The sequence below is a fragment of the Coffea arabica genome, chromosome 10c (assembly GCF_036785885.1).
Source record: "Coffea arabica cultivar ET-39 chromosome 10c, Coffea Arabica ET-39 HiFi, whole genome shotgun sequence".
Taxonomy (NCBI): Eukaryota; Viridiplantae; Streptophyta; class Magnoliopsida; order Gentianales; family Rubiaceae; genus Coffea; species Coffea arabica.
Window position 1 is genome coordinate 8,479,058 of NC_092329.1, and position 21,357 is coordinate 8,500,414.

Consider the following 21,357-nt stretch of genomic DNA (forward strand, 5'->3'; position numbering starts at 1 on the left):
TGTGCTACATGAACCCCAAAAACTTATCAAAGTTTTTTAATCTACACACTTAAAATATCCAAAACACAAAAAAAAAAAACTCCCTTCCCCTTTTCTTCTTCTTCCTCCCCCACCACTACCTCCGTCAATTGCTCCGTCACCGGCCACCAATGTTTTCAGAACCGGACCGGACCGGCCAGTTCGACCGGTTGGACCGCGAACCGGCCATGTCACCGGTCCGGTCTAATGCTAAATCCGGAAGTTCATGGAGAACCGTTGAAACCCGGACGAACCGTGCGAACCGTTAAGAACCGTGAACCGGCGGTTTTTTAAATTCTTCAACAAAATATCAAGAATGGTGTAGCTAAGATTCGAACCTCTCCAAGTTTAAATATGACAATCTTACCGCTAGACTGTACTTAAGTTTGTTGAGAATTCTACTTGACTAAAAAATATATTAAAACATTAAGTTCTTCTCTTATTTTTTTTTTCAATTTTTTCTTCTTAACCATTTTTAATCCAAATATCCACAACAAGATTTTCTCAAGTTTTCACCATTATTATCATGTTATTATCTTTAGCAGATTGTAAACAAGTTGAAAATTTCAACTTTTCTTGTTTTCCAACATTTTAGTAAGTTTAATTTTTTTCTTTTCAAGGTTTTTTTCTATATTATTATCTTTAGTTGATTTTTTGCATTTTCTTCTTTTTCCCCTCAATTTTCATATGTTTCCCTCATTTTTGTTTTATTTTTATTCGATTAATTAAGGATGAAATTTTTGCAAAAGTAGTGCACATCCGTGTAGGAATTGGGTAGGAATTACAAATAATAACATTGGATTGGTCAAAAATATGGTAGTTGGCACATAATCGAAGCTATTGATAATTGAATTTAAAATAATTAATGGTATAGGATCATTGAATTTAATATAACATGTTAATTAGTAATGTTTAGTAGCAATTAATTTTTTATGTGTTTAACTGTATATTTGTTTTTCAAAAATTTTTAGTTTTTTTTAGTTTGAGCAATTAGATTTATATTTTTATAATAAAATTTTAACTTTTTCAGCTTAAGTTGATGAAATTGTGAAGGTGGTGTGGTTGCTTATCATGCCACTGATAAAAGTTTGCTATTCAAATAATTTGTCTTAACTTGAACTCTTTTATGGATTTTTTTAAGGGTTGTAAAAGAATTTCAATATTTAATTTATTTATTTTTTGTGTTTTTATTTGTGATAATTGGTGCACATTTGGATTGTATCTATTTATGTTTATAATGAATTTATGAAAACTTGTGGTGAATTATGATATTTTAATTATATTTATCATTCCATGTTTTGTGTATAACTTTTAGAAAATTTATTATTATCATAACTTAAATTAAGTTATGTTGGTAAAGTTCAAGTGTAGAATGAAACCTGCTTAGTACTTAACACCAAAAAAAAAAAAAAAAAAAAAAAAAAAAAAAAAAAAAAAACAGTGAACCTTTGAACCGGCCGGTTGGACCGGTCGGACCGGTCGAACCGCGAACCGGCCACCTCTCCGGTTCACTGACCGGTCCGAGTTTAAAAACATTGCCGGCCACCACCTCCGCCGCCGGTTCCGGCGCCGATCACCTTTTCCGGTGCCGATTTTTTTTTTCCTTTTTCCCTCTTCCCCCGCAAGTTTTTTTTTTCTCTCTGCGTCTCCCCCTCTCCTCCCCCGCCACCCTTCCTCTTCCCCTCTGGCCGATCTGGTCGCGAGACCAGATCACACCGGGTGAGGGTGGCGGGGAAAGGGGAGGATAGAGGGAAAGGGGGGATTTGCCCAAAAAAAAAAATTTGACGGGTGGCGGGATTCGGGGGTGGTAAACGGGAAGGGGAATAGGGGAGGGGGAAGGGGCCAAGGGGGTGACGGGGGGAGGGGGAAGGTGGCGGGGCAGTGAGGGTGGCGGGGTAGAGGGGGAAGGTAGGCTTGTGTGGAAGTTGCGGGGGGAGGGGGTGGCGGAGGAAATGCCGAGGGGAGGGTAGAGGGAAGCGGGGTGAGGGGGTGGTGGGGGGAGGGGGAAGGCGGGCTGAGGGGGAGAAGCAAAGCAGGGGGAAGGCGGGGGGAGGGGGTGGCGGGGGAAGAGGGGATGGCAGAAAGCAGGGGGAAGCAGGGTGAGGGGATGGCGGGGGGAGGGGGAAGGCGGGCAGAGAGGGTGGCGGAGGAAGGGGGTGGCGGGGCAGAGGGGGAGAAGCAAAGCAGGGGGTGGCGGGAGGTGGCACTGCTGGAGGCAGAGGTAACGGGGAAGGGGGAAGAAGAAGAAGAAGAAGAAGAAGAAAGAAAAGAGAAAGGAAAGAAAGAAAAAGAAAGAGAAAGAGAAAGAGAAAAAGAAAGAAAAAAAAAGAAAAGAAAAAAAAGTTTTTAACCCTACAAAAACTTCTACAAAATTTTTTCAAAAACTTTTACAGTGCACTACAGTAAAGTTTTAGACAAACTCCCAAAAAACTAGGTTCCAAATAGGCCCGTAGTTACATGTACAATCACGCGTTCCCTTTATCTGTTATGCTCATATTGAGTTACGCTCTATTCGTAATTATACTCCACACAACTCCACCTTAAATTTAATAATCCATGCATTACTCACCTGTGGTATGCATCAAAGCATATGCAAATGTGAATTCAAAATGGAGGGCTAGACATTCGGACTGTTTAAACCTTTAAATATCCTACATAGGTTAAAAGTCCATTAAACGTTCCCCTAACCAACATAATTATGCTTCCCCAAGCTATGCCCGTAATATCAGCAAACAAAAGAATTTAATGTCACAAATCTTAACACAAGTGGTCATCTCTGTGTCCACATTTCATGAAACGAAAAGTAGGTTAAGACATTTGGTTGCAACTTATATAAGAGTCGTACAAAGTGATCGACATGATGGTGCCTGAGCAGAGGAAATGTGGCTGCAAAGAACCAATACAAAATTGCAAAAATCTGAGCATAATTATGAAGAGGGTTTAGAGCATAGGTTCGGTTTATAATGATTGTCAGCTCTCTCCGCCTCTGATGGTGCTTCTTCTGGATCTTTTTGGTCACTACAATAAGGTCCCCACTCGGATGTTTGCTTTGGTCCGAACCACTGAATTTGTGTTAGCCACCCACTGGATTCTGAAAAGCAATAAGCAAAATCATTTGCTCAGTACTGCGCTGACTTTGATCTCCTTTTCTTGTTTTTTACCTCATCTCTTGCTATTTCGAAGTCAAATGCCCAATTCTTCCCGCAAGCAGGTTTGCTTTTTTGGTAGAATTTTGGGTAGTGGGATGGAGTACCTTCTCCTTCACTAACTTAAAAAAATGGAAACTAAAGAAGTGATTTTGACTTTGAAAAGTTACCAAGTGTACTTAATGACTAATTTTCTTAAGCATATGACTATTCTATCTCCTATTCTTCAAATTTTAGATATTTTCACTCTTTTTTTTTAAACAGGCAAGCAAGTGCTTAAAATCTCAGACTATGTATGACAAGTAAAGATCTGTGAAAGTTTTATATTCATCTGAAACTTCCAAAGTCGTAATGTCCTGGATGCTACTAGCTAGAATGGTTAGAAAATTAACAAACAAGAAGAAACACAGCCCTTCCTATGAATATATTAGAGAAGTTCTTGGACAAACAATTTAGAAATGTATCACAATTGATTAGTTAGTAGAGAGATATTTGTTAGGGACTCGCAAGATTTACTGTTACATGTTGACATATTTCGAACTAAAGTACTGCATAAAATGAATAGTGTATCAAGGATTTTGGTTGGAAAGTCTTTTTCTTAAAAATCAACAACGTACCAAAAAATTTTGCTGCAATCTTGATCTACATTTTAAACACTTCTCCTTAATTAAGTTCTGTCCATAGCTTAAGACTAAAACACAACTTCTCATGTTACTAGCAATTATCTCTTTACAGGTATGACAAACACACTAGGAATACAGCGGAGACCTACCTCTTTTAATCCCTCCCTATTTATGAAATTTTGTAGTTCCCTAAATCAAGCTCTTGATTTGCTTGGTGTCTACTCCTCCATCATAATTAATTATATGCTTCTAGATAAGCTCTTAGTTAATCTTGGCCGTAAATTTCTGAATGTTAGACAAAGATAAAGATAAGCATGCCATAGATCTTGGAGAAAAGGGATTGTAAATCATTGCCTGTAGTTGTAGGATATCCCCAAGTGAAGTCCCAAATAACCAAAAAAAAAAAGGGAGAAAAATAATAAGGACCTTTTTTTTTTTTTTTTTGGGTCGTAGTGTGTGTTGTTATTAATGCAAATCAATTGACATGAATTATTCTTCTTTGGTTTAGACTTCAGACGAAGCAATTAGAGTTTCTTTAGCTGATCAATGAACTGCTCGAGACTTTGATGTAAAATCTGTGTCGAATGGAAGAATTGCTATCCATTAAAAACGGTGGAGAATTGTTTCCTAGACTTTCAACTTTTTTTGTATTTTGTCCGTGATGATGCGTTCACGTCATCACATCATAGTTTCAAGAATTGGTTCAACATAAAATATGTATAAGATCGAGTTAGCCCAACAGAGGAAAAAGATGTATAAACCCATGCCCCCCCCCCCTCCCCAAACCAAAAAATAATAATAATAAAGAGTGGATTTCAGTTCGAACTTAATCCATATGATAATGATTATTCATCTAATAAGGTCAATCCTTTTCACATGAACCACGAAAAAAAATTAATCTTATGTACCTAAAGACAAAAAAATTAATCTTGTGGCTGTCATATATAAGATTTTTTGGTATTTTAGTTATATAAACAGATTACTGAAACGGATCCATTGCGACCGTACAAGGTATAATTGTACTGTTTCATAAATTAAACCTACTCTTTGCCTGTTTTGCATGAGTTGACCATGTGTCTTAAAAGGAAAAAAAGGTATGAAAGGAATAGAGTTTAAGAAGAAGGGTGGATAAGGAAGAATAAAGCTCAACATCTCTAATTTCTAAGATCTTAATTTTAACCATTAGATCATGACCTCCTCAGCGTTATGTCCTTAATTAACATGTACATGAAAGAAAATTTCGATTTCGCGGTCAAATTTTCTGCATTATGACCTGAATTGAAGGTACAAGTATACATCGAAAACTATTAGTAGTATCTTCTTTGCTTCTGCTAATCAGGTTATCTTCTTGTATGACGGACGCATAGCATCTTTATAAGCTTATCTTCTTGTACCTACCTTGTCTAATGTTTTCATGCCCTCTAACGTTTTCACATTGCTTGATTGCTGATGACAATTATATAATCTATGATGAAGATGTAACTAAGGAAGAAATGACAAACATATGTCTGATTAGATAATGACAGATGAAATACACTAGTTTATCCGCTTAATTAAACACACAAATAATTGAACAGCATCATGTCATGGAGCGAGCTAAATAAAAGAAGGCCACGTGTTTGATTCTTATTGGTGTAGTTAGGAGTTTGTTAGAAATTGATACCTTTATAAGCAGGCATCTCTGCTTCGTTGTAATCAGCATTTGAATTCATTTTGTCCAGATTCATCAGAATTGGCTTGAGGAGCAATCCTCAATTTTCCCTCCCAAATCTTCCTTCAAATTCTTCCACCTTCTTAGCTAAATCCATTATCTCTGTTCTTGTAATACGTTACCAGAATTCAATTAATGAAAGCTGAAGTTCATTCGCTCACTATTTCATTGATTCATTGTTGACTGATTCCATCTCATTAAGCTTGATTTATTCTGCTTCATGCCAATTCTGGTTCCTCTGGTTTCTGTACCATAACAGTGGTATCAGAGCTAGCTACGAGCCATTGGGAGAAATGACTAAAAATCAAGATGAGATGAGGAAAGAGATAACTGAACTAGGAAGTGTAGTTAGAACTTTTGCTAACAGAAGTGATGGACTGGAACAAGCTGTGAGGATCATGGAACACAGGCAGGAGAACACTGAAAAGGCTCTCAAAAACCTGGATCAGAAATACGAAGGTATGATGAACATGATGGCACAAATGTTAGCAAAGCTGAATGACAAAGGAAGGGAGGTAGAGAGCAGCAGCTCAGAGTCTGATTCAGGATATAAGGAAGATGGCAGAAGAAGGGAGGCGCAGAAGGGAGTTATGGATAAGTCTGAGGCTAAGGAGAGCAAAATATTCACCAGACTTCCTAAGGTGGATCTACCAACCTTCACTGGAGAGAACCCAAAGGAGTGGATCAGCAAAGCCAACAAGTATTTCAAAATCAATGGAATAGAGGAAGAAACGAGAGCTGAAGTTGCAGAACTTTATCTCAGAGACAAAGCAGATATATGGTTCCACGGCACGTTTTCTGGCAGGAAGGTTATTCATTGGGAAGAACTCTGCAATGCACTTTGTGAGAGATTTGGAGATGGCTTCCCTGAAGAAGCTATAGAGGAATTCAACAAACTGATGCAGACAGGTTCAGTAGCTGACTACCTGGAGAAGTTCGAAATGCTCAAAGCCCTGCTATGCAAAAAATTGGCGGCTGAACTGCTTTTGCGCGTGCTTATGGAAGATCAATCTCAGAAGAATCAGCAAGCTTTGCCATTTTCTTATACTACTTGCTTGCTGCGAACTGCCAAATATCAATCTGAAGACTTTGTTTGGAAGCCTGGAACTTTGTTTGACATCCTTGAGGACAAGGATTGTTTAAGGGGGAGGCTTTGTCATGGAGCGAGCTAAATAAAAGAAGGCCACGTGTTTGATTCTTATTGGTGTAGTTAGGAGTTTGTTAGAAATTGATACCTTTATAAGCAGGCATCTCTGCTTCGTTGTAATCAGCATTTGAATTCATTTTGTCCAGATTCATCAGAATTGGCTTGAGGAGCAATCCTCAATTTTCCCTCCCAAATCTTCCTTCAAATTCTTCCACCTTCTTAGCTAAATCCATTATCTCTGTTCTTGTAATACGTTACCAGAATTCAATTAATGAAAGCTGAAGTTCATTCGCTCACTATTTCATTGATTCATTGTTGACTGATTCCATCTCATTAAGCTTGATTTATTCTGCTTCATGCCAATTCTGGTTCCTCTGGTTTCTGTACCATAACACATCAATTCTGCATACGAGAACGTACGTGGATGCTGTTCAAATTAATAAGTAATTAGTTAGATCTTAGACTAGCAAAAGAAATCTATAAACGTTGTCCAAACTCGATAACCGATACGGTTTTTTTAATTAGATGATAATACTATATACGCCATGAAAAGAATCCACGGGACGGACGCTTTGACGACAAGGAAGGCAACCCATAGTCCAAATTTGTCAATAACACCAGAACACATAGGTATTAAATATTAATCAAACTAGGATGAATATCCTCATGTAAAAAACCGCCCTTGTACTCCATGATTTGATCTTTGTAGGGTAAGAGTTGATCTTGATTGTATTCAATTTCAGTGTGTTGGCTCTTGATTCTTATCACAATAAATGCAGTGAAGCATCTTGCCTGATAATTTATAGAGGGGCCGTTGAAGGACCTGAAATTAAGGTAGCTACTTTTTTAATATATATATATATATATATATATATATATATATATATATATATATATATTAGATAAGCAGGAGTTTTTGAATCTAAAATCTCTTATTTACAATGCTTTTCACGTTTATCATCCAATTCAACTCTTCCCCAGGTTGCTACTTGTTTACTTGTCATTTGGTTGATGTTTCTTTCTTGCATTTTGCAAAATTGTTTGATGTCAGCTGATCATCTTTTATAAAGCTTCTGCTTTTCTTATTCTCTTCAGATTTTGTGTTTGTTTTCTTGGTCAGTGTAGTTAAACGAAGACTCCATTTGTCACATAGATAGGAATCAACTTAATGTCTAGTAGTATAAATTAGTTAAAATATTTGGAGAGTCAACAAATTTGTGAAACCTAAATAATTAACCAAAATTAGCAAAAGAATATACAATGGTGGTTGGGTTGGCCTTAAGTTTCATTTCCTGTGATGTTTTTCACTTTTTCGGTTCAAGGATTTTGAAGGTTTTCACTGGGATGTGAGAACCGAATTGGGCTAAACTCATATTATTTCAACTCATAACCCACAACGGTTGCATATCAAATTGGTAAAATCACCATATTTCAACTCATATTATTATTAGACTAAACTCCCATATAATTAGCCTTTGTTTTTTCCATCACCAAACCAAGAGTGGCTTTGGTGTATAAAGTCTATTTTATAAGTTTTTTCTTCTATAATAATTTCATATTATTCGAAGCACATTCATGAGATTAGGCCTGTCAACGGGTCGGGTCCGGGCCAAAATTCATTATTCCGAAACTGGACTTAGACCCGGCATACTATATCGGATCTGAATCCGACCCGTTTACCTGACGGGTCTTCTACTCTATGTTCCGGATCCTACGGGTCGGGTCTACCCGAAAAAAATCTAACAAAACTTATAATTTCTAACAAAAATGAGAAAAAAATATATTTGTAAACTAATTTCTAACTAATACAAAAAAAATCAAATAAAAAAAGAAATCAAATTGACCTTACTCAAATACATCACCCTAATCAAATTATATTGATAAATATATATATTTTTTAAATTATTAATCCATTTATATCCGGATCCGTGTCGGATACGGGTCGGAATACTATATTCCGTATCCGATCCGTTTTTTTGTTTGACAAAACGGATCCAAATCTGGGTCCAGGTAACAGAATTAAATCCCTACTCGTACCCGAAATAATTTGACGGATCCGTGGACCGTTGACAGGCCTACATGAGATGTAATTGGAGAGGTCCCAATCGTCTAAACTCAGCATTGGACTAGTTCCATCTTCTATATATGCCTAGTCCCCGTCTAAAAAGTAAACATGACCATAAAATTTACCATCTAGAAACTGAGAGGATCTGAGAAAAACATAGAAATCCAAATGCACAAGCACAAGAAGTCTTTCTCAGTCAAAATTTACCATTTTTCTGGGATGCTAAAACGAATGGATCTATGGGAAGATGGTGGAGGAAGAAGCGACAAGGATCATTAAATGCATATGAAGAGTCCTGCTTCCGTCAATAAGAAGAGGCCAAGGCCATGACCATCACCCACAATTATTTATTTTGGCACCTTAATATCAAGACCAAGTTGAATGATACTTCAGGGACAACGACAAATATGCCATGGGGTCACCCAACTAATTAAGAGGAGCAAAATATGCCTGGAACAATGATTTTTTTTTTTCGGTGTCACAGGTAATTCTTGAGCCCCTAAGCTACTCGTTCTCAAGGCCCAACTTTCATGACCAGTCTTAAGTTCAACGTAAGACAACTTGGCTATTATTTTCTTTCAACAGTTTCTTTTTCTCCTTTCACTTTAAGATTTTTCAAAGGGGGCCAAAGTCTTGTTGAGATTTGTCCGAGTAGACCCGGAGTCTTAGTCCTCTATTATTGTACCAATTTCAACGTATGCTTTTTGTGTTAGTCGGGTCCAATCCCAACTTCTACTCAAGACTTTTATCAGCGGTGTTTTTTCGCATAATTTGAAGGGATAATTTCAGAAACCTCCACTAAAGTTCTTGACAATTTTGCTGAGCTCACCTGAAGTTTGAAAAATTACACTTACCTCCCTTGATTTGATAGTTTTAGAAACAAAACCTTAAAATAATATTGATTTGGTCAATTTTTTAAATGAATACCCAAAAATGCCCTTATATAATGAGTTTTAATTTATTTTTCTATACAATTATAAGATTATCTAGTATAATTATAAGGAAAAAGTGCCAAATTTTTCATGTCCATACTTACTATTTGATAAACAACTATAATAATAATTTTATCACTATGATAGGTTACTTTTGATAGTATTTTATTATGAATTTAGATTTATAAGATAGAAAAGAAAATATTGAAATAATTCATTTAGAGTTTATGAATTTTTTGAGTAGTAGAATTATCATAATTTAGCAGTGGTTTTGGGCCATTTCTTTTTGATTTATTGTTAATTTTAGTGCCAAAAAATAGAAAACAAAGATCAGCAAAAATATTGGATTACATATAAAATTAACTCGTCAAAAAATTATTAGTTCGACATTTGGTTACAATAGAAACTAGAAACAACAGTGGTAGTTTTATAGTTTTATTGGAGAAAAATTTAAAAAAAAAAGGAAAAAAAAGGAAAAAAAAAATTTAAAAACTCAATTTAAGTATAAGTGTACCAAATAAGGGAATTTTATTAAAATATTTAAGGGTAAAATTATCATTTTAAATGATAAGGGAGGTATGTGTAATTTTTTAAATCTCAAGGGAGTTCAGTAAAATTTTCAGAAACCTCGGAGGAGGTTTCTAAAATTATCCCTAATTTGAATTATTGCGAAGATGTTTTCCCACTTCAGCAGAGCAGCAGCCGGAGGAAAGAGTTAAGAAAATACTAGGCAGGCGCAGGACATCCACGGGATGGCAATTGATTATTATTATTTTTTTCCTTCCAACCTTCTTCCCTCTCCTAATCCCTCACTGTCCCCAAACTTGGCTATTAGGTGCGAATCTTGATCTCAGGCGGAACTCAAATCCTTGGCTAACAGCCCCAACGGAGCAACTTAATATGTGGGTCACGTGACAATTTTCTTTTAAGACGATAAAAGATAAGCTCCACTAGCTAAAGATTGGTTTTACATTGGAAAAGATAAATTCATCATTTTAAAGGGAATTACTTTGGCATTAACACGAGCTTAAAATAGTTTGGATAGCTAATTTTTTTTAAATAATATTTCGCTTGCATCATAAATACATTTCTCAATTATCTTTTTATCTCACACATATCACATTATAAAAAGTACTATGGTAATTATTTCAAATACTAATACTCTATCCAAACACACTCACAGTTATTTTTTAAATATCTGAAATTTCTAACCTAAACGAATGAATTTTTCATTTTGTTTGGTCAGCAAAATTTCTGTTGATTTATTATCAATGAAACCACCAAAAAAAAAAAAAAAAAAAAAAACCCAGTGCATAGGGAAGACATATGACTTTTGCTGGTTGATTAAATTAAAGAGGATAACGTTTGGATTACGCTGTTGAGTGTTGATAAGGGAAACTTGTACGTTCCTTTGTTAACTTGGTTAAATAAAATTAAAAGGGTAGAATAGACACTCACAGGTGTAATTAAGTCAGAAAATGATGCCCCAATAATTTATATGTTCTCAATTGGGATTTAAAGAGACGAAAGACCATGGAAAAATCCATACCCTAAACGTGGATGCACCTTCCTTCTGTCTAGTTATTTTCACAGAAGAACTACCATGCAGTTTCAGCTATCTTTCCAGGGTCAATTTGGGCGACTTGATAGATCAGATATATCTCCAACATCAAGTTTCAAAAGCTAGTCAGCCAGATTCGAGTCCACAGGTTTGGTTTAGCAAATTGGAGAAAAGTTGTTGCAATTTCTCATTCACGGCCTCTTCTAGTGCCTGTAGCTGTTTCAACCTGACCCCATAGCTTTGGAATTCGAAGCCTCTTGGCAATGCGAATGTATATGTCTTTTGAATAGGAAAGCAACCTAAAGCAATTTGATGATGATCTGCAACTCTAAAGCTTATGCAAGTGTTCAAGAGAAAATTAAAAAGCACATGCAGTATTAGTGTTTGAATTGCAAATTTCCAAAGAAAAATTGTTATGATTTTTCGTGCACACATTTTTCAATTACTTTTTTACCTCATATATATCAAATCGCTATAGTAATTTTTCTACAAAAAAAATCATTTCTGCGGCATATTTTGGTATTAATTTTTACCTTATCACACTTCCTTATCTTTATAAATATTATTATGTGTATTCTCCAAAAAAGAAAAAAAAATAGAAAAACTGAAAGAGAAGAGGGTTCAACCGTGTATATTCTTATTGTAAGTAGTTTAAAGTCTTAAGTATGAGATTATATATTGATTAGTGATTGTACTGAGCAAGACAAAGTTTTGTTCAACTTTTCATGACTAATCACATTCAACTCCAAAGAAATTCTTAGACAAACAAAGATGATTTGAAACAACTAATCTAGATTGTGTTTGACTTGTCATTTAACAAGTACCTGTTATTGCGGGCAGGGTATCTATGCTTTGTGGTTTCCAATTTCTACTTCCTACTACCCTGACCGTCTAGCACAGGTGTGTTGTCTAACAGTGACTGGACAATAGTCAATCATCATTAGAATAAGCAACATACATAAATAAATTCTTAGTTGATAATGAAGTGATGTGGATGCCTCCATTAAGAGATAGAAGATCAACGCTAGCCAAATCTTCATGCTGATATTTACAACTCCAATGAGGGATTCAAGCTCCAGAAATCAGTGAACAAAATTAAGGGACATCATTTTCTTGAAAAAAAAAAAAAAAAACTCTTGTTTCATCCACAATTACAAGTTTTAGTTTTGAATTATTATTTTTGTTTTTGAAGAAATTCCTTTTCTTTTTTCTTTCACTAAATCCAAGATTCATATGATCCCTAATTTTTGTACAAATGCAAATTTTTTTAAAGTAATCTATCATAAGTAATGAGTCGATCGCATCATCATTAGATACAATTAATTTTAGAGTTCCTTCAAGAAAAATCTAAAAAGAATAAAGGTAAAAAAAAAGAGGGAAGAGATCGGATTCGGATGCATTTTAGTTTTAGTTCTCAACTTCTCATCTCATTCTAATATTCTATGTGTCATGCATGTAGCTGTCAAGAGAGTTAAAAATAGAGTGATAGTCAAGGTCCTTGCCCTTGGCAATACAAATTAAGGCCATTGCCGCATCATGGTTCAATTTCTACCAATTATTTTATGCTAAAATTCTGTAGACAGGCAAATAGTTACAAATTTGGCACTTGGGGAGCCTGCTCAAAGCGAGAACCCATCAATTGTTTGCTAAGTATTCAATGGGAAAGCACGTGAAATTGAATAGAAAAGTTACACGAGGAGAGTAATTTTATAGGATATGGAATGAAGAGTGGAATTCAAAGTTGAGACAAATATGAAAAACGGTACGTAGTTTTGGACCTTGCTGAAGACTATGCATTAGGCATATTCAACTGTGGAAAGTCCATCTGGAGACTAAAACATTTTTGGACAGAAGGACAGAGCAGCATTAGGATTTAGGACTTCTCAAATTTGTGCAAAGGGTTGACTTAAGATAAACTTTGGCATCCCCAAGCTTGCGATAATGTTTCATTTAGTTCGTTGAACCACTGAGCATTAAGGAGCATAAGCTAAAAATGCCGGACTCGATTTTGTTGGCCCTAAATATTGGAGGATGTGGACTCTACTTTTGATCACATACATGTTCATAAGTTTTCAAGTTAATGATGAGAAGATTCTCTACAAATATGGGACAATGAACATGTTAAATCGGTCTTCTTCTTAGCGCATTCCTGACGGATAAAGAAAGAAACCGACTGCTGACTGTGATATGTACGTACGAAGTTCCATTGCTAATGCTACCTAAAGGAGTATGTGATGGCAATGTTTGGTGAGTGGGTGGGTGGGTCGGTGGTCCATTATTCAGCAATTCTTTTGAGTGGTCTATTATTCCTTTATCATAGTTTTCAAACAATTTTGCAGCAAAGGTTGAAGCTGCAGGCTGCTGTTCTTAGAATTTCACCAGCCGATATCAGATATGGTCGAACCAATCATTCCATTCTCCTAATCCCGTGTTCAAATCCCTTTATTCTGTGTCATGCAATGTAAACACACGTAAAATAGTTCATCTTTTAGGCCATGCTTAGGAGTTTTTGGATCTCCGCTCACCTAAGCTAAAGTTACTTTAAAAAAGTATGATATGGCTAATCGATAGATACAAACATGAAAATTAGGACGTAAGCCATTTTTTAATATTTGTCTATCGTATTAGTTGCATGTCACTTAGAGTAAAATTTGCCTAAAAAGAAGAACAATATACGGAAACATCTCTTTTTCTTAATTATGTTTATGCGCGCGTACATTTTTGCATTTTTTTTTGGTTGCTAATAATGTAGCAACAAGTATGATGTGTCACTTCTTTATTTATTGTCAATTTTGCTGAAATGCGTCAAGAGAGATTTTTAGGAAATAAGGAAAAAGCGAACATTTTATTGAGTTATAAACCTTGTTTGAAATCATTAGTTCGGAACTTGTAATGAGTAAACATCTTGAAAAGCCATTGAGATCCTCTGTGCCATTATCAGGTACCAAATTCAGTTCTAATCCAGACTTATCACATGAGGGTAAAGAAATTTTAAATAAATAGCACATGACAACTTAAATAATAGAATACTTAGCATAAATATAGAAATTAATACTGACTTGCCACTGAAAAGTGACACTAAGAATCCCATGTGCTTAAAAAAGTTCACTTAGTGCTCGAAATCACTAATTCGGAACTCGTAATGAGCAAACATCTTGAAAAGGTTCACTTAGTGTTAGTGCTCGAAAATTATAATCGCCTGGTGTAGTAATTTTGTAGAAAAAGGAGATAAATGGTTTTCGTACAGTTGTGGGCTGGATAGTCCAAATCGTATAAATTGGAGTGTTGTCGGCTAGAAAACTAAAAAGCCTTTGGGCCAACGAAATGAAAACATGACTTTTGCAATTGGAAATTGGGCTTTGTAGTTTGCAACTGTGGGCAATCTGTAGCCAGAAACTAGGGGATCATTCTCTAGCTATTCTTATTCTTTCTATGGGCCTATTTATAAGCTTTACAAATCTATCGACCTCGACTTTTCATCCGGTGATTTTGAATCGGAAATCAAATAAGACATTTTGTTTCTCTCTCTTTTTTTTCCCATGCTTTTTGCTAATGACAATTTATCTTTTTCGTTTTTATAACTTCACTCAGCTCTTTCGTAATACAATTTTATCACTTAGACACTCACTAATATTTTAGATGATTTGTTATTGAGTTACACTTTCATAATAAATATATATATTTTTTTACACAAGACTTGCATGGATGACAGACACTCTTTGTCCAACTATAAAGAAATTCATGAATTATAATTATTAGAAAGGGCAAAATATTTATAGAGTCTCCAAACTATTCAAACTATATACTTTTATCCCCTTATCCATTTTAATTTTAAAATTGATCTCTTAATAATAAAAGTGTTGAATTTTGATCCTTTTGTCCATTTCCAGCATTAAAGTTGAAGGGTGTAAAAAATAATTGAAAAATCAAAATTTCAAATATTTGCATTATTGAAAGGGCAATTTGTGATTTGAAATAAAAGAGGGGCCAAAAGTTAATACTTAAAATAGTTTGAAAACTATTGAACTAGTTTACCTATACTAGAAAGGGACAACGGTTGCACCTGCAAGGTGCAACCGTTCCTGATGGTTTTGGTCATTTTCAACGGCGCGTAACTTTGATTGCATACGGGGTAACTTTGTTTGCACAACGTGTAATTTTAGTACAAAATTTTGCGAACCCCACACATATTGTAAAAATCGATGTACAACTAGTGATCTGGATCGCACATTTTTTTTTTGTCAAAATCTGACCGTGAACAGTTCAGACCGCTCCTGCCCCTTATCCACTAGAAAGGTTATCCCAATGTTTCTGTATCTATCTATCTATATCTATATTTATATATAAAGCGTGAGTAAGATTTGGTGTTAGAAAAATATGTCACTTTTTGAATTGTCAATTTTACTCTTATCATTAAGCGTAAAATGATCACAATATAGTTACAATTAAAAACTTAAAACCACTTTTTCTTCTTCGTTTGTCAATACACTTGCTTTTATTTAATTTCTCTATATTTATCTAAACCTCCATGTTAATACACTTGTTTCAATTATTTATGTTTTATCTAAAATATCTTCCCATGTCAATACAGTTGTTTTAATTTGATTTTTTCATGTTTATCTAAACTTTCACGTACAATTCAGTTGTTTTATTAATTTTCTTTTGCCTAAAATATGCACACACATTACACATTGTTGAGTGTGCCTCAAGGAAATCAATTAAGTTAAAAAAAAAAAAAGGGTAAGCAATTAAGTAGATATTCAAACTAGTAGTATCCAACATGCATTTTATCCCCTGCATTAAAATTTCAATCTTCATACTTATCCCGTTATCCATACTTTTTGAATAATTTTTTTAAAAAGGTTTTTTGTGAATAATTTATACATATCAGTACCTAATTTAATGTCTTAAGTATCTGTAATTATCCATTATCCACCTCAGACTTTGTATCTTCCATTCATCCTGAGCCTCTGATAACGTAAAATCAGGTTTACCTTCTTAGCCATTTCCTACTAAAACTGTCAAATATCGTCAAAATTTATTCCTGAACTTATTTTTACTTTCCTGCTCTGCTGTTTACCTTTGCTGATTCGGGCTCCAATGGCGGATTACTCTCTTCCTCAAGGTTCACTCTTCCTTGGCTTTGATAGCTCCACTCAGTGAGTGATAACTATTTCTCAATTTCAAACTTCAATGCTGATTAAGCAATCATTAGAACCCATATGTGCTAATGGATGATGTTCAATGCCTCCGTCTCACTCATGCAATTGAATTTTAGATGTTGAAAATTGGTCACTTTTTTAGTGTTAATTGTTCTGGGTTTTTGAATGTTTATTTATTTGTGATCATAGAGGGAATAAAGAAATTCCAAGGCTGAACTTTTTCTCATTTGTTGTTTTGGGATTAATTCTGATATTTGTAATCATAAAGAAAGAATTGGCAAGATTGAACGCTGCAAATGACGAAATTTGTTATGCTGTAGGTCGTTAAAAGCAACTGTGTTAGATGGCAATTTCAACATTGTTGCCACAGAAATTGTGAATTATGATTCTGAATTGCCCCATTACAAAACCAAGGATGGTGTCCATAGAGACCCAACAGTCAATGGTAGGATTGTTTCTCCCACTTTAATGTGGGTGGAAGCATTGGACCTTGTGCTTCAGAGGTTGAAAAAATCAAATTTGGACTTTGGAAAGATTGCTGCTATTTCTGGTAGTGGACAGCAGCATGGTAGTGTGTTTTGGAAGAATGGAAGCGAGGCAATATTGTCAACATTGGACCCAAAAAAACCATTGTTGGATCAATTTGGTAATGCCTTTTCGATTAACGAATCACCTATATGGATGGATAGTAGCACCACTGAGCAGTGCAAGGACATTGAGAAGGCTGTTGGAGGTCCAATGGAGCTGTCGAAATTGACTGGTTCCCGTGCCCATGAGAGATTTACAGGCCCTCAAATTCGAAGGATGTACCAGACAAAGCCTGAAGTTTATGATTCTACTGAAAGGATCTCACTTGTTAGCTCATTCATGGCTTCACTTCTCATTGGTAGCTATGCCTCTATTGATCATACTGATGGGGCTGGGATGAATCTCATGGATATTAAACAGAGAGCTTGGTCTAAGAATGCCTTGGAGGTCTGTCATCTAAACTCTAAACTAGCAGTCTTTTAGATATTGGAAGAAAAAAGTACCTGTATACTGCATCTAATCGCTTTATGCTGATAAGGGCTTTTACTTGGCTGACCTCGGAACTGCAATATTTACCTGGTTTATAGGCCACAGCACCAGGTTTGGAGGCAAAGCTTGGAACTTTAGCACCTGCACATTCCGTTGCAGGTCTTATTTCCCCTTACTTTGTGGAGAGGTTGGTGACTATTCTGTCTTTTGTTTTCTGTTAATGTTCTGATAGATTAGTAAAGATAAGTCATAGTTTATCTTAAGAAAATCTGGATTCATCTCGCACTGCAGTCTTGAACATCAAATTAACCGACTATTGCAGCATGGTGTTTCTTTGGGACGTTTTTCCTAATTTTTGTCTTACATTGTCGAATGTTGGGTTGGTCATTATTTAGTGGTAACTTGGTCATTATTTAGTGTAAAACAAGTAGTTGCTTCTTCTTCACCTGTGTGTCTGTAGCAATTGTGTGCTGGCAAAATAATACATACAGATATATCAGCTAGAGGATGAATACTTCTTTAGACAATTAAGCACCAGACTCTTGATGAGAATGATTTTCTCCACAAGTCTCAAGCAACTTTGGCTTATTCTTTCAGGAGGATCTCTATTGCAATATATCACTAAATCTCGCATAAACTGTTTCCAGGTACAAGTTTGACAAAGATTGTTTGATTGTTCATTGGTCTGGTGATAATCCTAACAGCCTAGCAGGTAATATTTATTTCATGTGAAAGCAGTTCTCGTACAGCTTCTGATATAGATTCTGCTAACAATAAACACTGAAAACCCATTGGTGTATTATGTTAGATAGCTCAGTTTGAGCTAAGTTGGTAATATTTTTTTTTGAAATATTCTATTCTGTGGGGGGCATTAGCATTATAACTTTTTGACAATATTGATGCTTTCAATTTTCTTGATTAAGCTGCAGTCAGTGAAGCTATGAGCCTAAGCCTCTATGATTTCTTTCTCAGTTCCCTGGTGCTGAGCATTATAAATACTAAGCTGTTGCGACAGCCTTTGCATAATAATTCTAGTTAGTTATTTCACTTGGATAGGAAATTTAATGGCCATGTCTTCAGGGGAATCTAGTTGAGGCAATTCGTTGTTGGAGCCAAACAAAACCACTCAAGTTTGCATTTTTGTCTTTTCAAGTGTACCAATGGTCATGCAAGTAGCAATTTCAGCTTTTGCGCACGATTGATTGATGGAAAAAGTACTTTTGGCTAATATCCAATATGTTCTCTGTTCCATGCTTAAATTGCAACTTGATTCAAGTCCATTACATCTTCAGTATCATCAGTTAGAGCAGAGCTTTCTTCCCTTGCTGTTTCCAATTTAAAATTTTGCATCTATGGGTTACATTTTCCTGTAACTTTTCATAACTGTCTGTTTACGTATTTGAATTCTAGGATTGACCCTCAACACTCCAGGGGACCTTGCAATTAGTCTTGGCACCAGTGACACTGTATGTTATCTCCTACTTAATATGAGTATGAATGTGCCTCTAATTTTGATGATATCCTGGCAATGATTGGTGTTTATGTGTTTTAGTTCATGTTTAAATATCTTGTACTGAACCTACTGAATGTGCTGATGTTGCTTGGACTTGTTTCTCTTTGTTAAGGCAGTCCAGGGAGTTGAATCACTTCATAGAAATTTTTTCTAAACCACAATTCTTGGTAAAGCCTTAAAATCAAAATTCCGCCTTCGTTACAGAATTAAGGGAGAAGATCTTGTTTGCATTAAGGACATCTTTTCAGATAGCCAAAGAGGCATAAAATATTGTGCACAGAAAAGAAAGAATGAAACAAAAACCAAAGCATAGCCTAATAAACAGTAGAGCGCCGAAATGTGAGTCAGGATTATTTCCTTTATGCACTTAGTTTCCTGATCTCTGGTATTCGATATAATTATGTCCCTTGGGTTTTTTTTTTCATGTATATGTCGTTAGGTCTTTGGCATCACTGCTGAACATAATCCAAGCTTAGAAGGACACGTTTTTCCTAATCCAGTGGATACAAGTGGCTACATGGTGATGTTGTGCTATAAGAATGGGTCTTTGACACGTGAAGGTACTAAGTTGATACTGAACTCAGTGGAACACATTTCAGATATTTAATATCATGATGATAACTTTTGCAGATATTCGAAATCGTTGCGCTGAGAAATCTTGGGAAGTTTTCAATAAACTTCTGCAGCAAACACCACCTCTAAATGGTTACTGGAAATTTCTCTGAAACCCTTCTGTACTTGCTTCCCTGTTAAAGATAAGAACAAATTTTTTCCCCATGGTTTTTTCTCAATCTACTGCTTCTACAGGTGGAAAGCTCGGTTTTTATTACAAGGAGCACGAAATACTTCCTCCACTTCCTGGTTAGTTTACTTGCATCTATTTTGTAGTGTCTTCCTGTTCCTGGACATTTCTTTGTTTCTTTGGATTCTGGAATAATGTACTTAAGGGTAATCCAGAGATGTAGATGCTATTCTATTCCATCCGATGGTGTGATGAATCCCGCACTAAGATGTTATGAAGCTCAGTATTTATTATGACCATTCTAATATAAGATTGTCCTATGACTTGACTGAAAAATTATGTGCGTCTTCAGTTGGTTTCCACCGTTACACCCTTGATGGTTTCAAGGGTGACTCTGTAGAAGGACTAAAAGAACGTGAAGTTTCAGAGTTTGATCCTCCATCTGAGGTTAGTAATCACAAAATTAATTGATTAGAATATTGCAGGTGGATTCTGCAAATACTGTTTGACATGCCTGTTTCCAGGTGCGAGCATTAATTGAGGGACAGTTACTCTCCATGAGGGCTCATGCTGAGAGATTTGGAATGCCTTCTCCCCCAAAGCGGATTATTGCAACAGGTGGAGCATCTGCAAATACCACCATCCTTAGTTCGATAGCTTCCATTTTCGGGTCAAATGTTTATACAGTGCAAAGGCCTGGTGAGTACTGAATGTACAGTTCTTTGCGCCGTTCATGCATCAAAAGCTCAAGGAGTTGAGATTCTTTTGACAATAGTGTGTTTTGGTTCTAAAAATGGAGTTGATCATTTATATGGTTTTTCTCTCTGTACAATCTCTAGCAAGTACTGATTCAACTTCCATTTTTATTGATTTACAACCTGTATTCTGCTTGGCAGACTCGGCTTCGCTGGGAGCTGCATTGAGGGCTGCTCATGGGTGGTTGTGCAACAGGAAGGGCAGTTTTCTACCCATCTGGTTCATGTACAGGGACAAATTGGAGAAGTCCTCCCTAAATTGCAAGCTTGCTGTGACTGCTGGAGACCAAGAACTTGTTGCAAAGTATGCTCTACTGATGAAGAAGAGAGTGGAGATTGAGAACAGTCTTGTCCAGAAGCTGGGCCGTCTCTAAATTTGATATAGCCAGTCATTAGTTAATAGCACTTCAAGAAAAGAAAAGCAGAAATTCTATCTTTTCATTGAGATGGTTGGCTAAATGCCTAGTCTCTCTCTTTTTATTAACTTCTCCAACACAGGCGATCTTCTTCTACATTTAGTCTGCTCGTCTGTAAATAATTATAAGATACTGACGAAGTGGTAATAAAATTTATCGTCAATATTCCCGATGTAAGTTGACGTATTTAATTATGTTCTGTAGCAGTCTTCTTACTTTTGTTGATTTGGTGCACATGCTCTCTCTCTCTCTGGTTTAATTTATGCTGCTGGTATACTTAGAATTTTCATGATTGCAATGTGGTAGCAAATGCATGAGTTTTTTCCTGTACAACTTGAGGATCACATCAAACTTTAAAATCAACATTGCGCAGCTGTTGACAGGGATCTTGGTTATTCTCTCCAAATATCGTATATTATTCATTACATTTATATTCCAATTATCAAATTGGTTACATGCTTCGATGGTAACCAATATTTTGAGCCATCAAGGGTAGGTGGAATCACTGTTGCTTCTCTTTATTAAAAAAAAAATTTTTTTTTTTGTTAA

At 35.7% G+C, this 21,357-nt stretch overlaps 1 protein-coding gene across 3 annotated transcripts; it reads left to right on the forward strand.

Moving 5' to 3' along the window:
- The first annotated feature begins 16,082 nt into the window (after nucleotides 1-16,082).
- Nucleotides 16,083-21,002, forward strand: LOC113713202 (xylulose kinase 2-like). Of its 3 annotated transcripts, none has more exons than XM_072069304.1 (12): nucleotides 16,083-16,191; nucleotides 16,329-16,362; nucleotides 16,686-17,340; nucleotides 17,481-17,569; nucleotides 18,030-18,094; nucleotides 18,793-18,848; nucleotides 19,335-19,455; nucleotides 19,526-19,600; nucleotides 19,703-19,756; nucleotides 19,990-20,084; nucleotides 20,162-20,336; nucleotides 20,534-21,002. In XM_072069304.1, exons 3-12 carry the CDS (start codon nucleotides 16,834-16,836, stop codon nucleotides 20,764-20,766), a joined length of 1,470 nt encoding a protein of 489 aa, XP_071925405.1. In that variant the 5' UTR covers nucleotides 16,083-16,191; nucleotides 16,329-16,362; nucleotides 16,686-16,833; the 3' UTR covers nucleotides 20,767-21,002. The 3 variants fall into 3 exon arrangements, with proteins under 3 accessions (XP_071925405.1, XP_027092663.1, XP_071925404.1); XM_072069303.1 differs by having other exon boundaries at nucleotides 16,114-16,190; nucleotides 16,291-16,362; XM_027236862.2 differs by having other exon boundaries at nucleotides 16,088-16,362.
- Nucleotides 21,003-21,357: the final 355 nt, after the last annotated feature.

Excerpts from the sequence above, each read along its gene's own strand:
- LOC113713202 (XM_027236862.2), top strand. The coding sequence starts at position 16,304 with ATGGCGGATTACTCTCTTCCTCAAGGTTCACTCTTCCTTGGCTTTGAT. Across the intron at positions 19,456-19,525 it reads TGGGTCTTTGACACGTGAAG|ATATTCGAAATCGTTGCGCT; the intron begins GTACTAAGTTGA and ends TAACTTTTGCAG. Across the intron at positions 20,337-20,533 it reads TTATACAGTGCAAAGGCCTG|ACTCGGCTTCGCTGGGAGCT; the intron begins GTGAGTACTGAA and ends TCTGCTTGGCAG.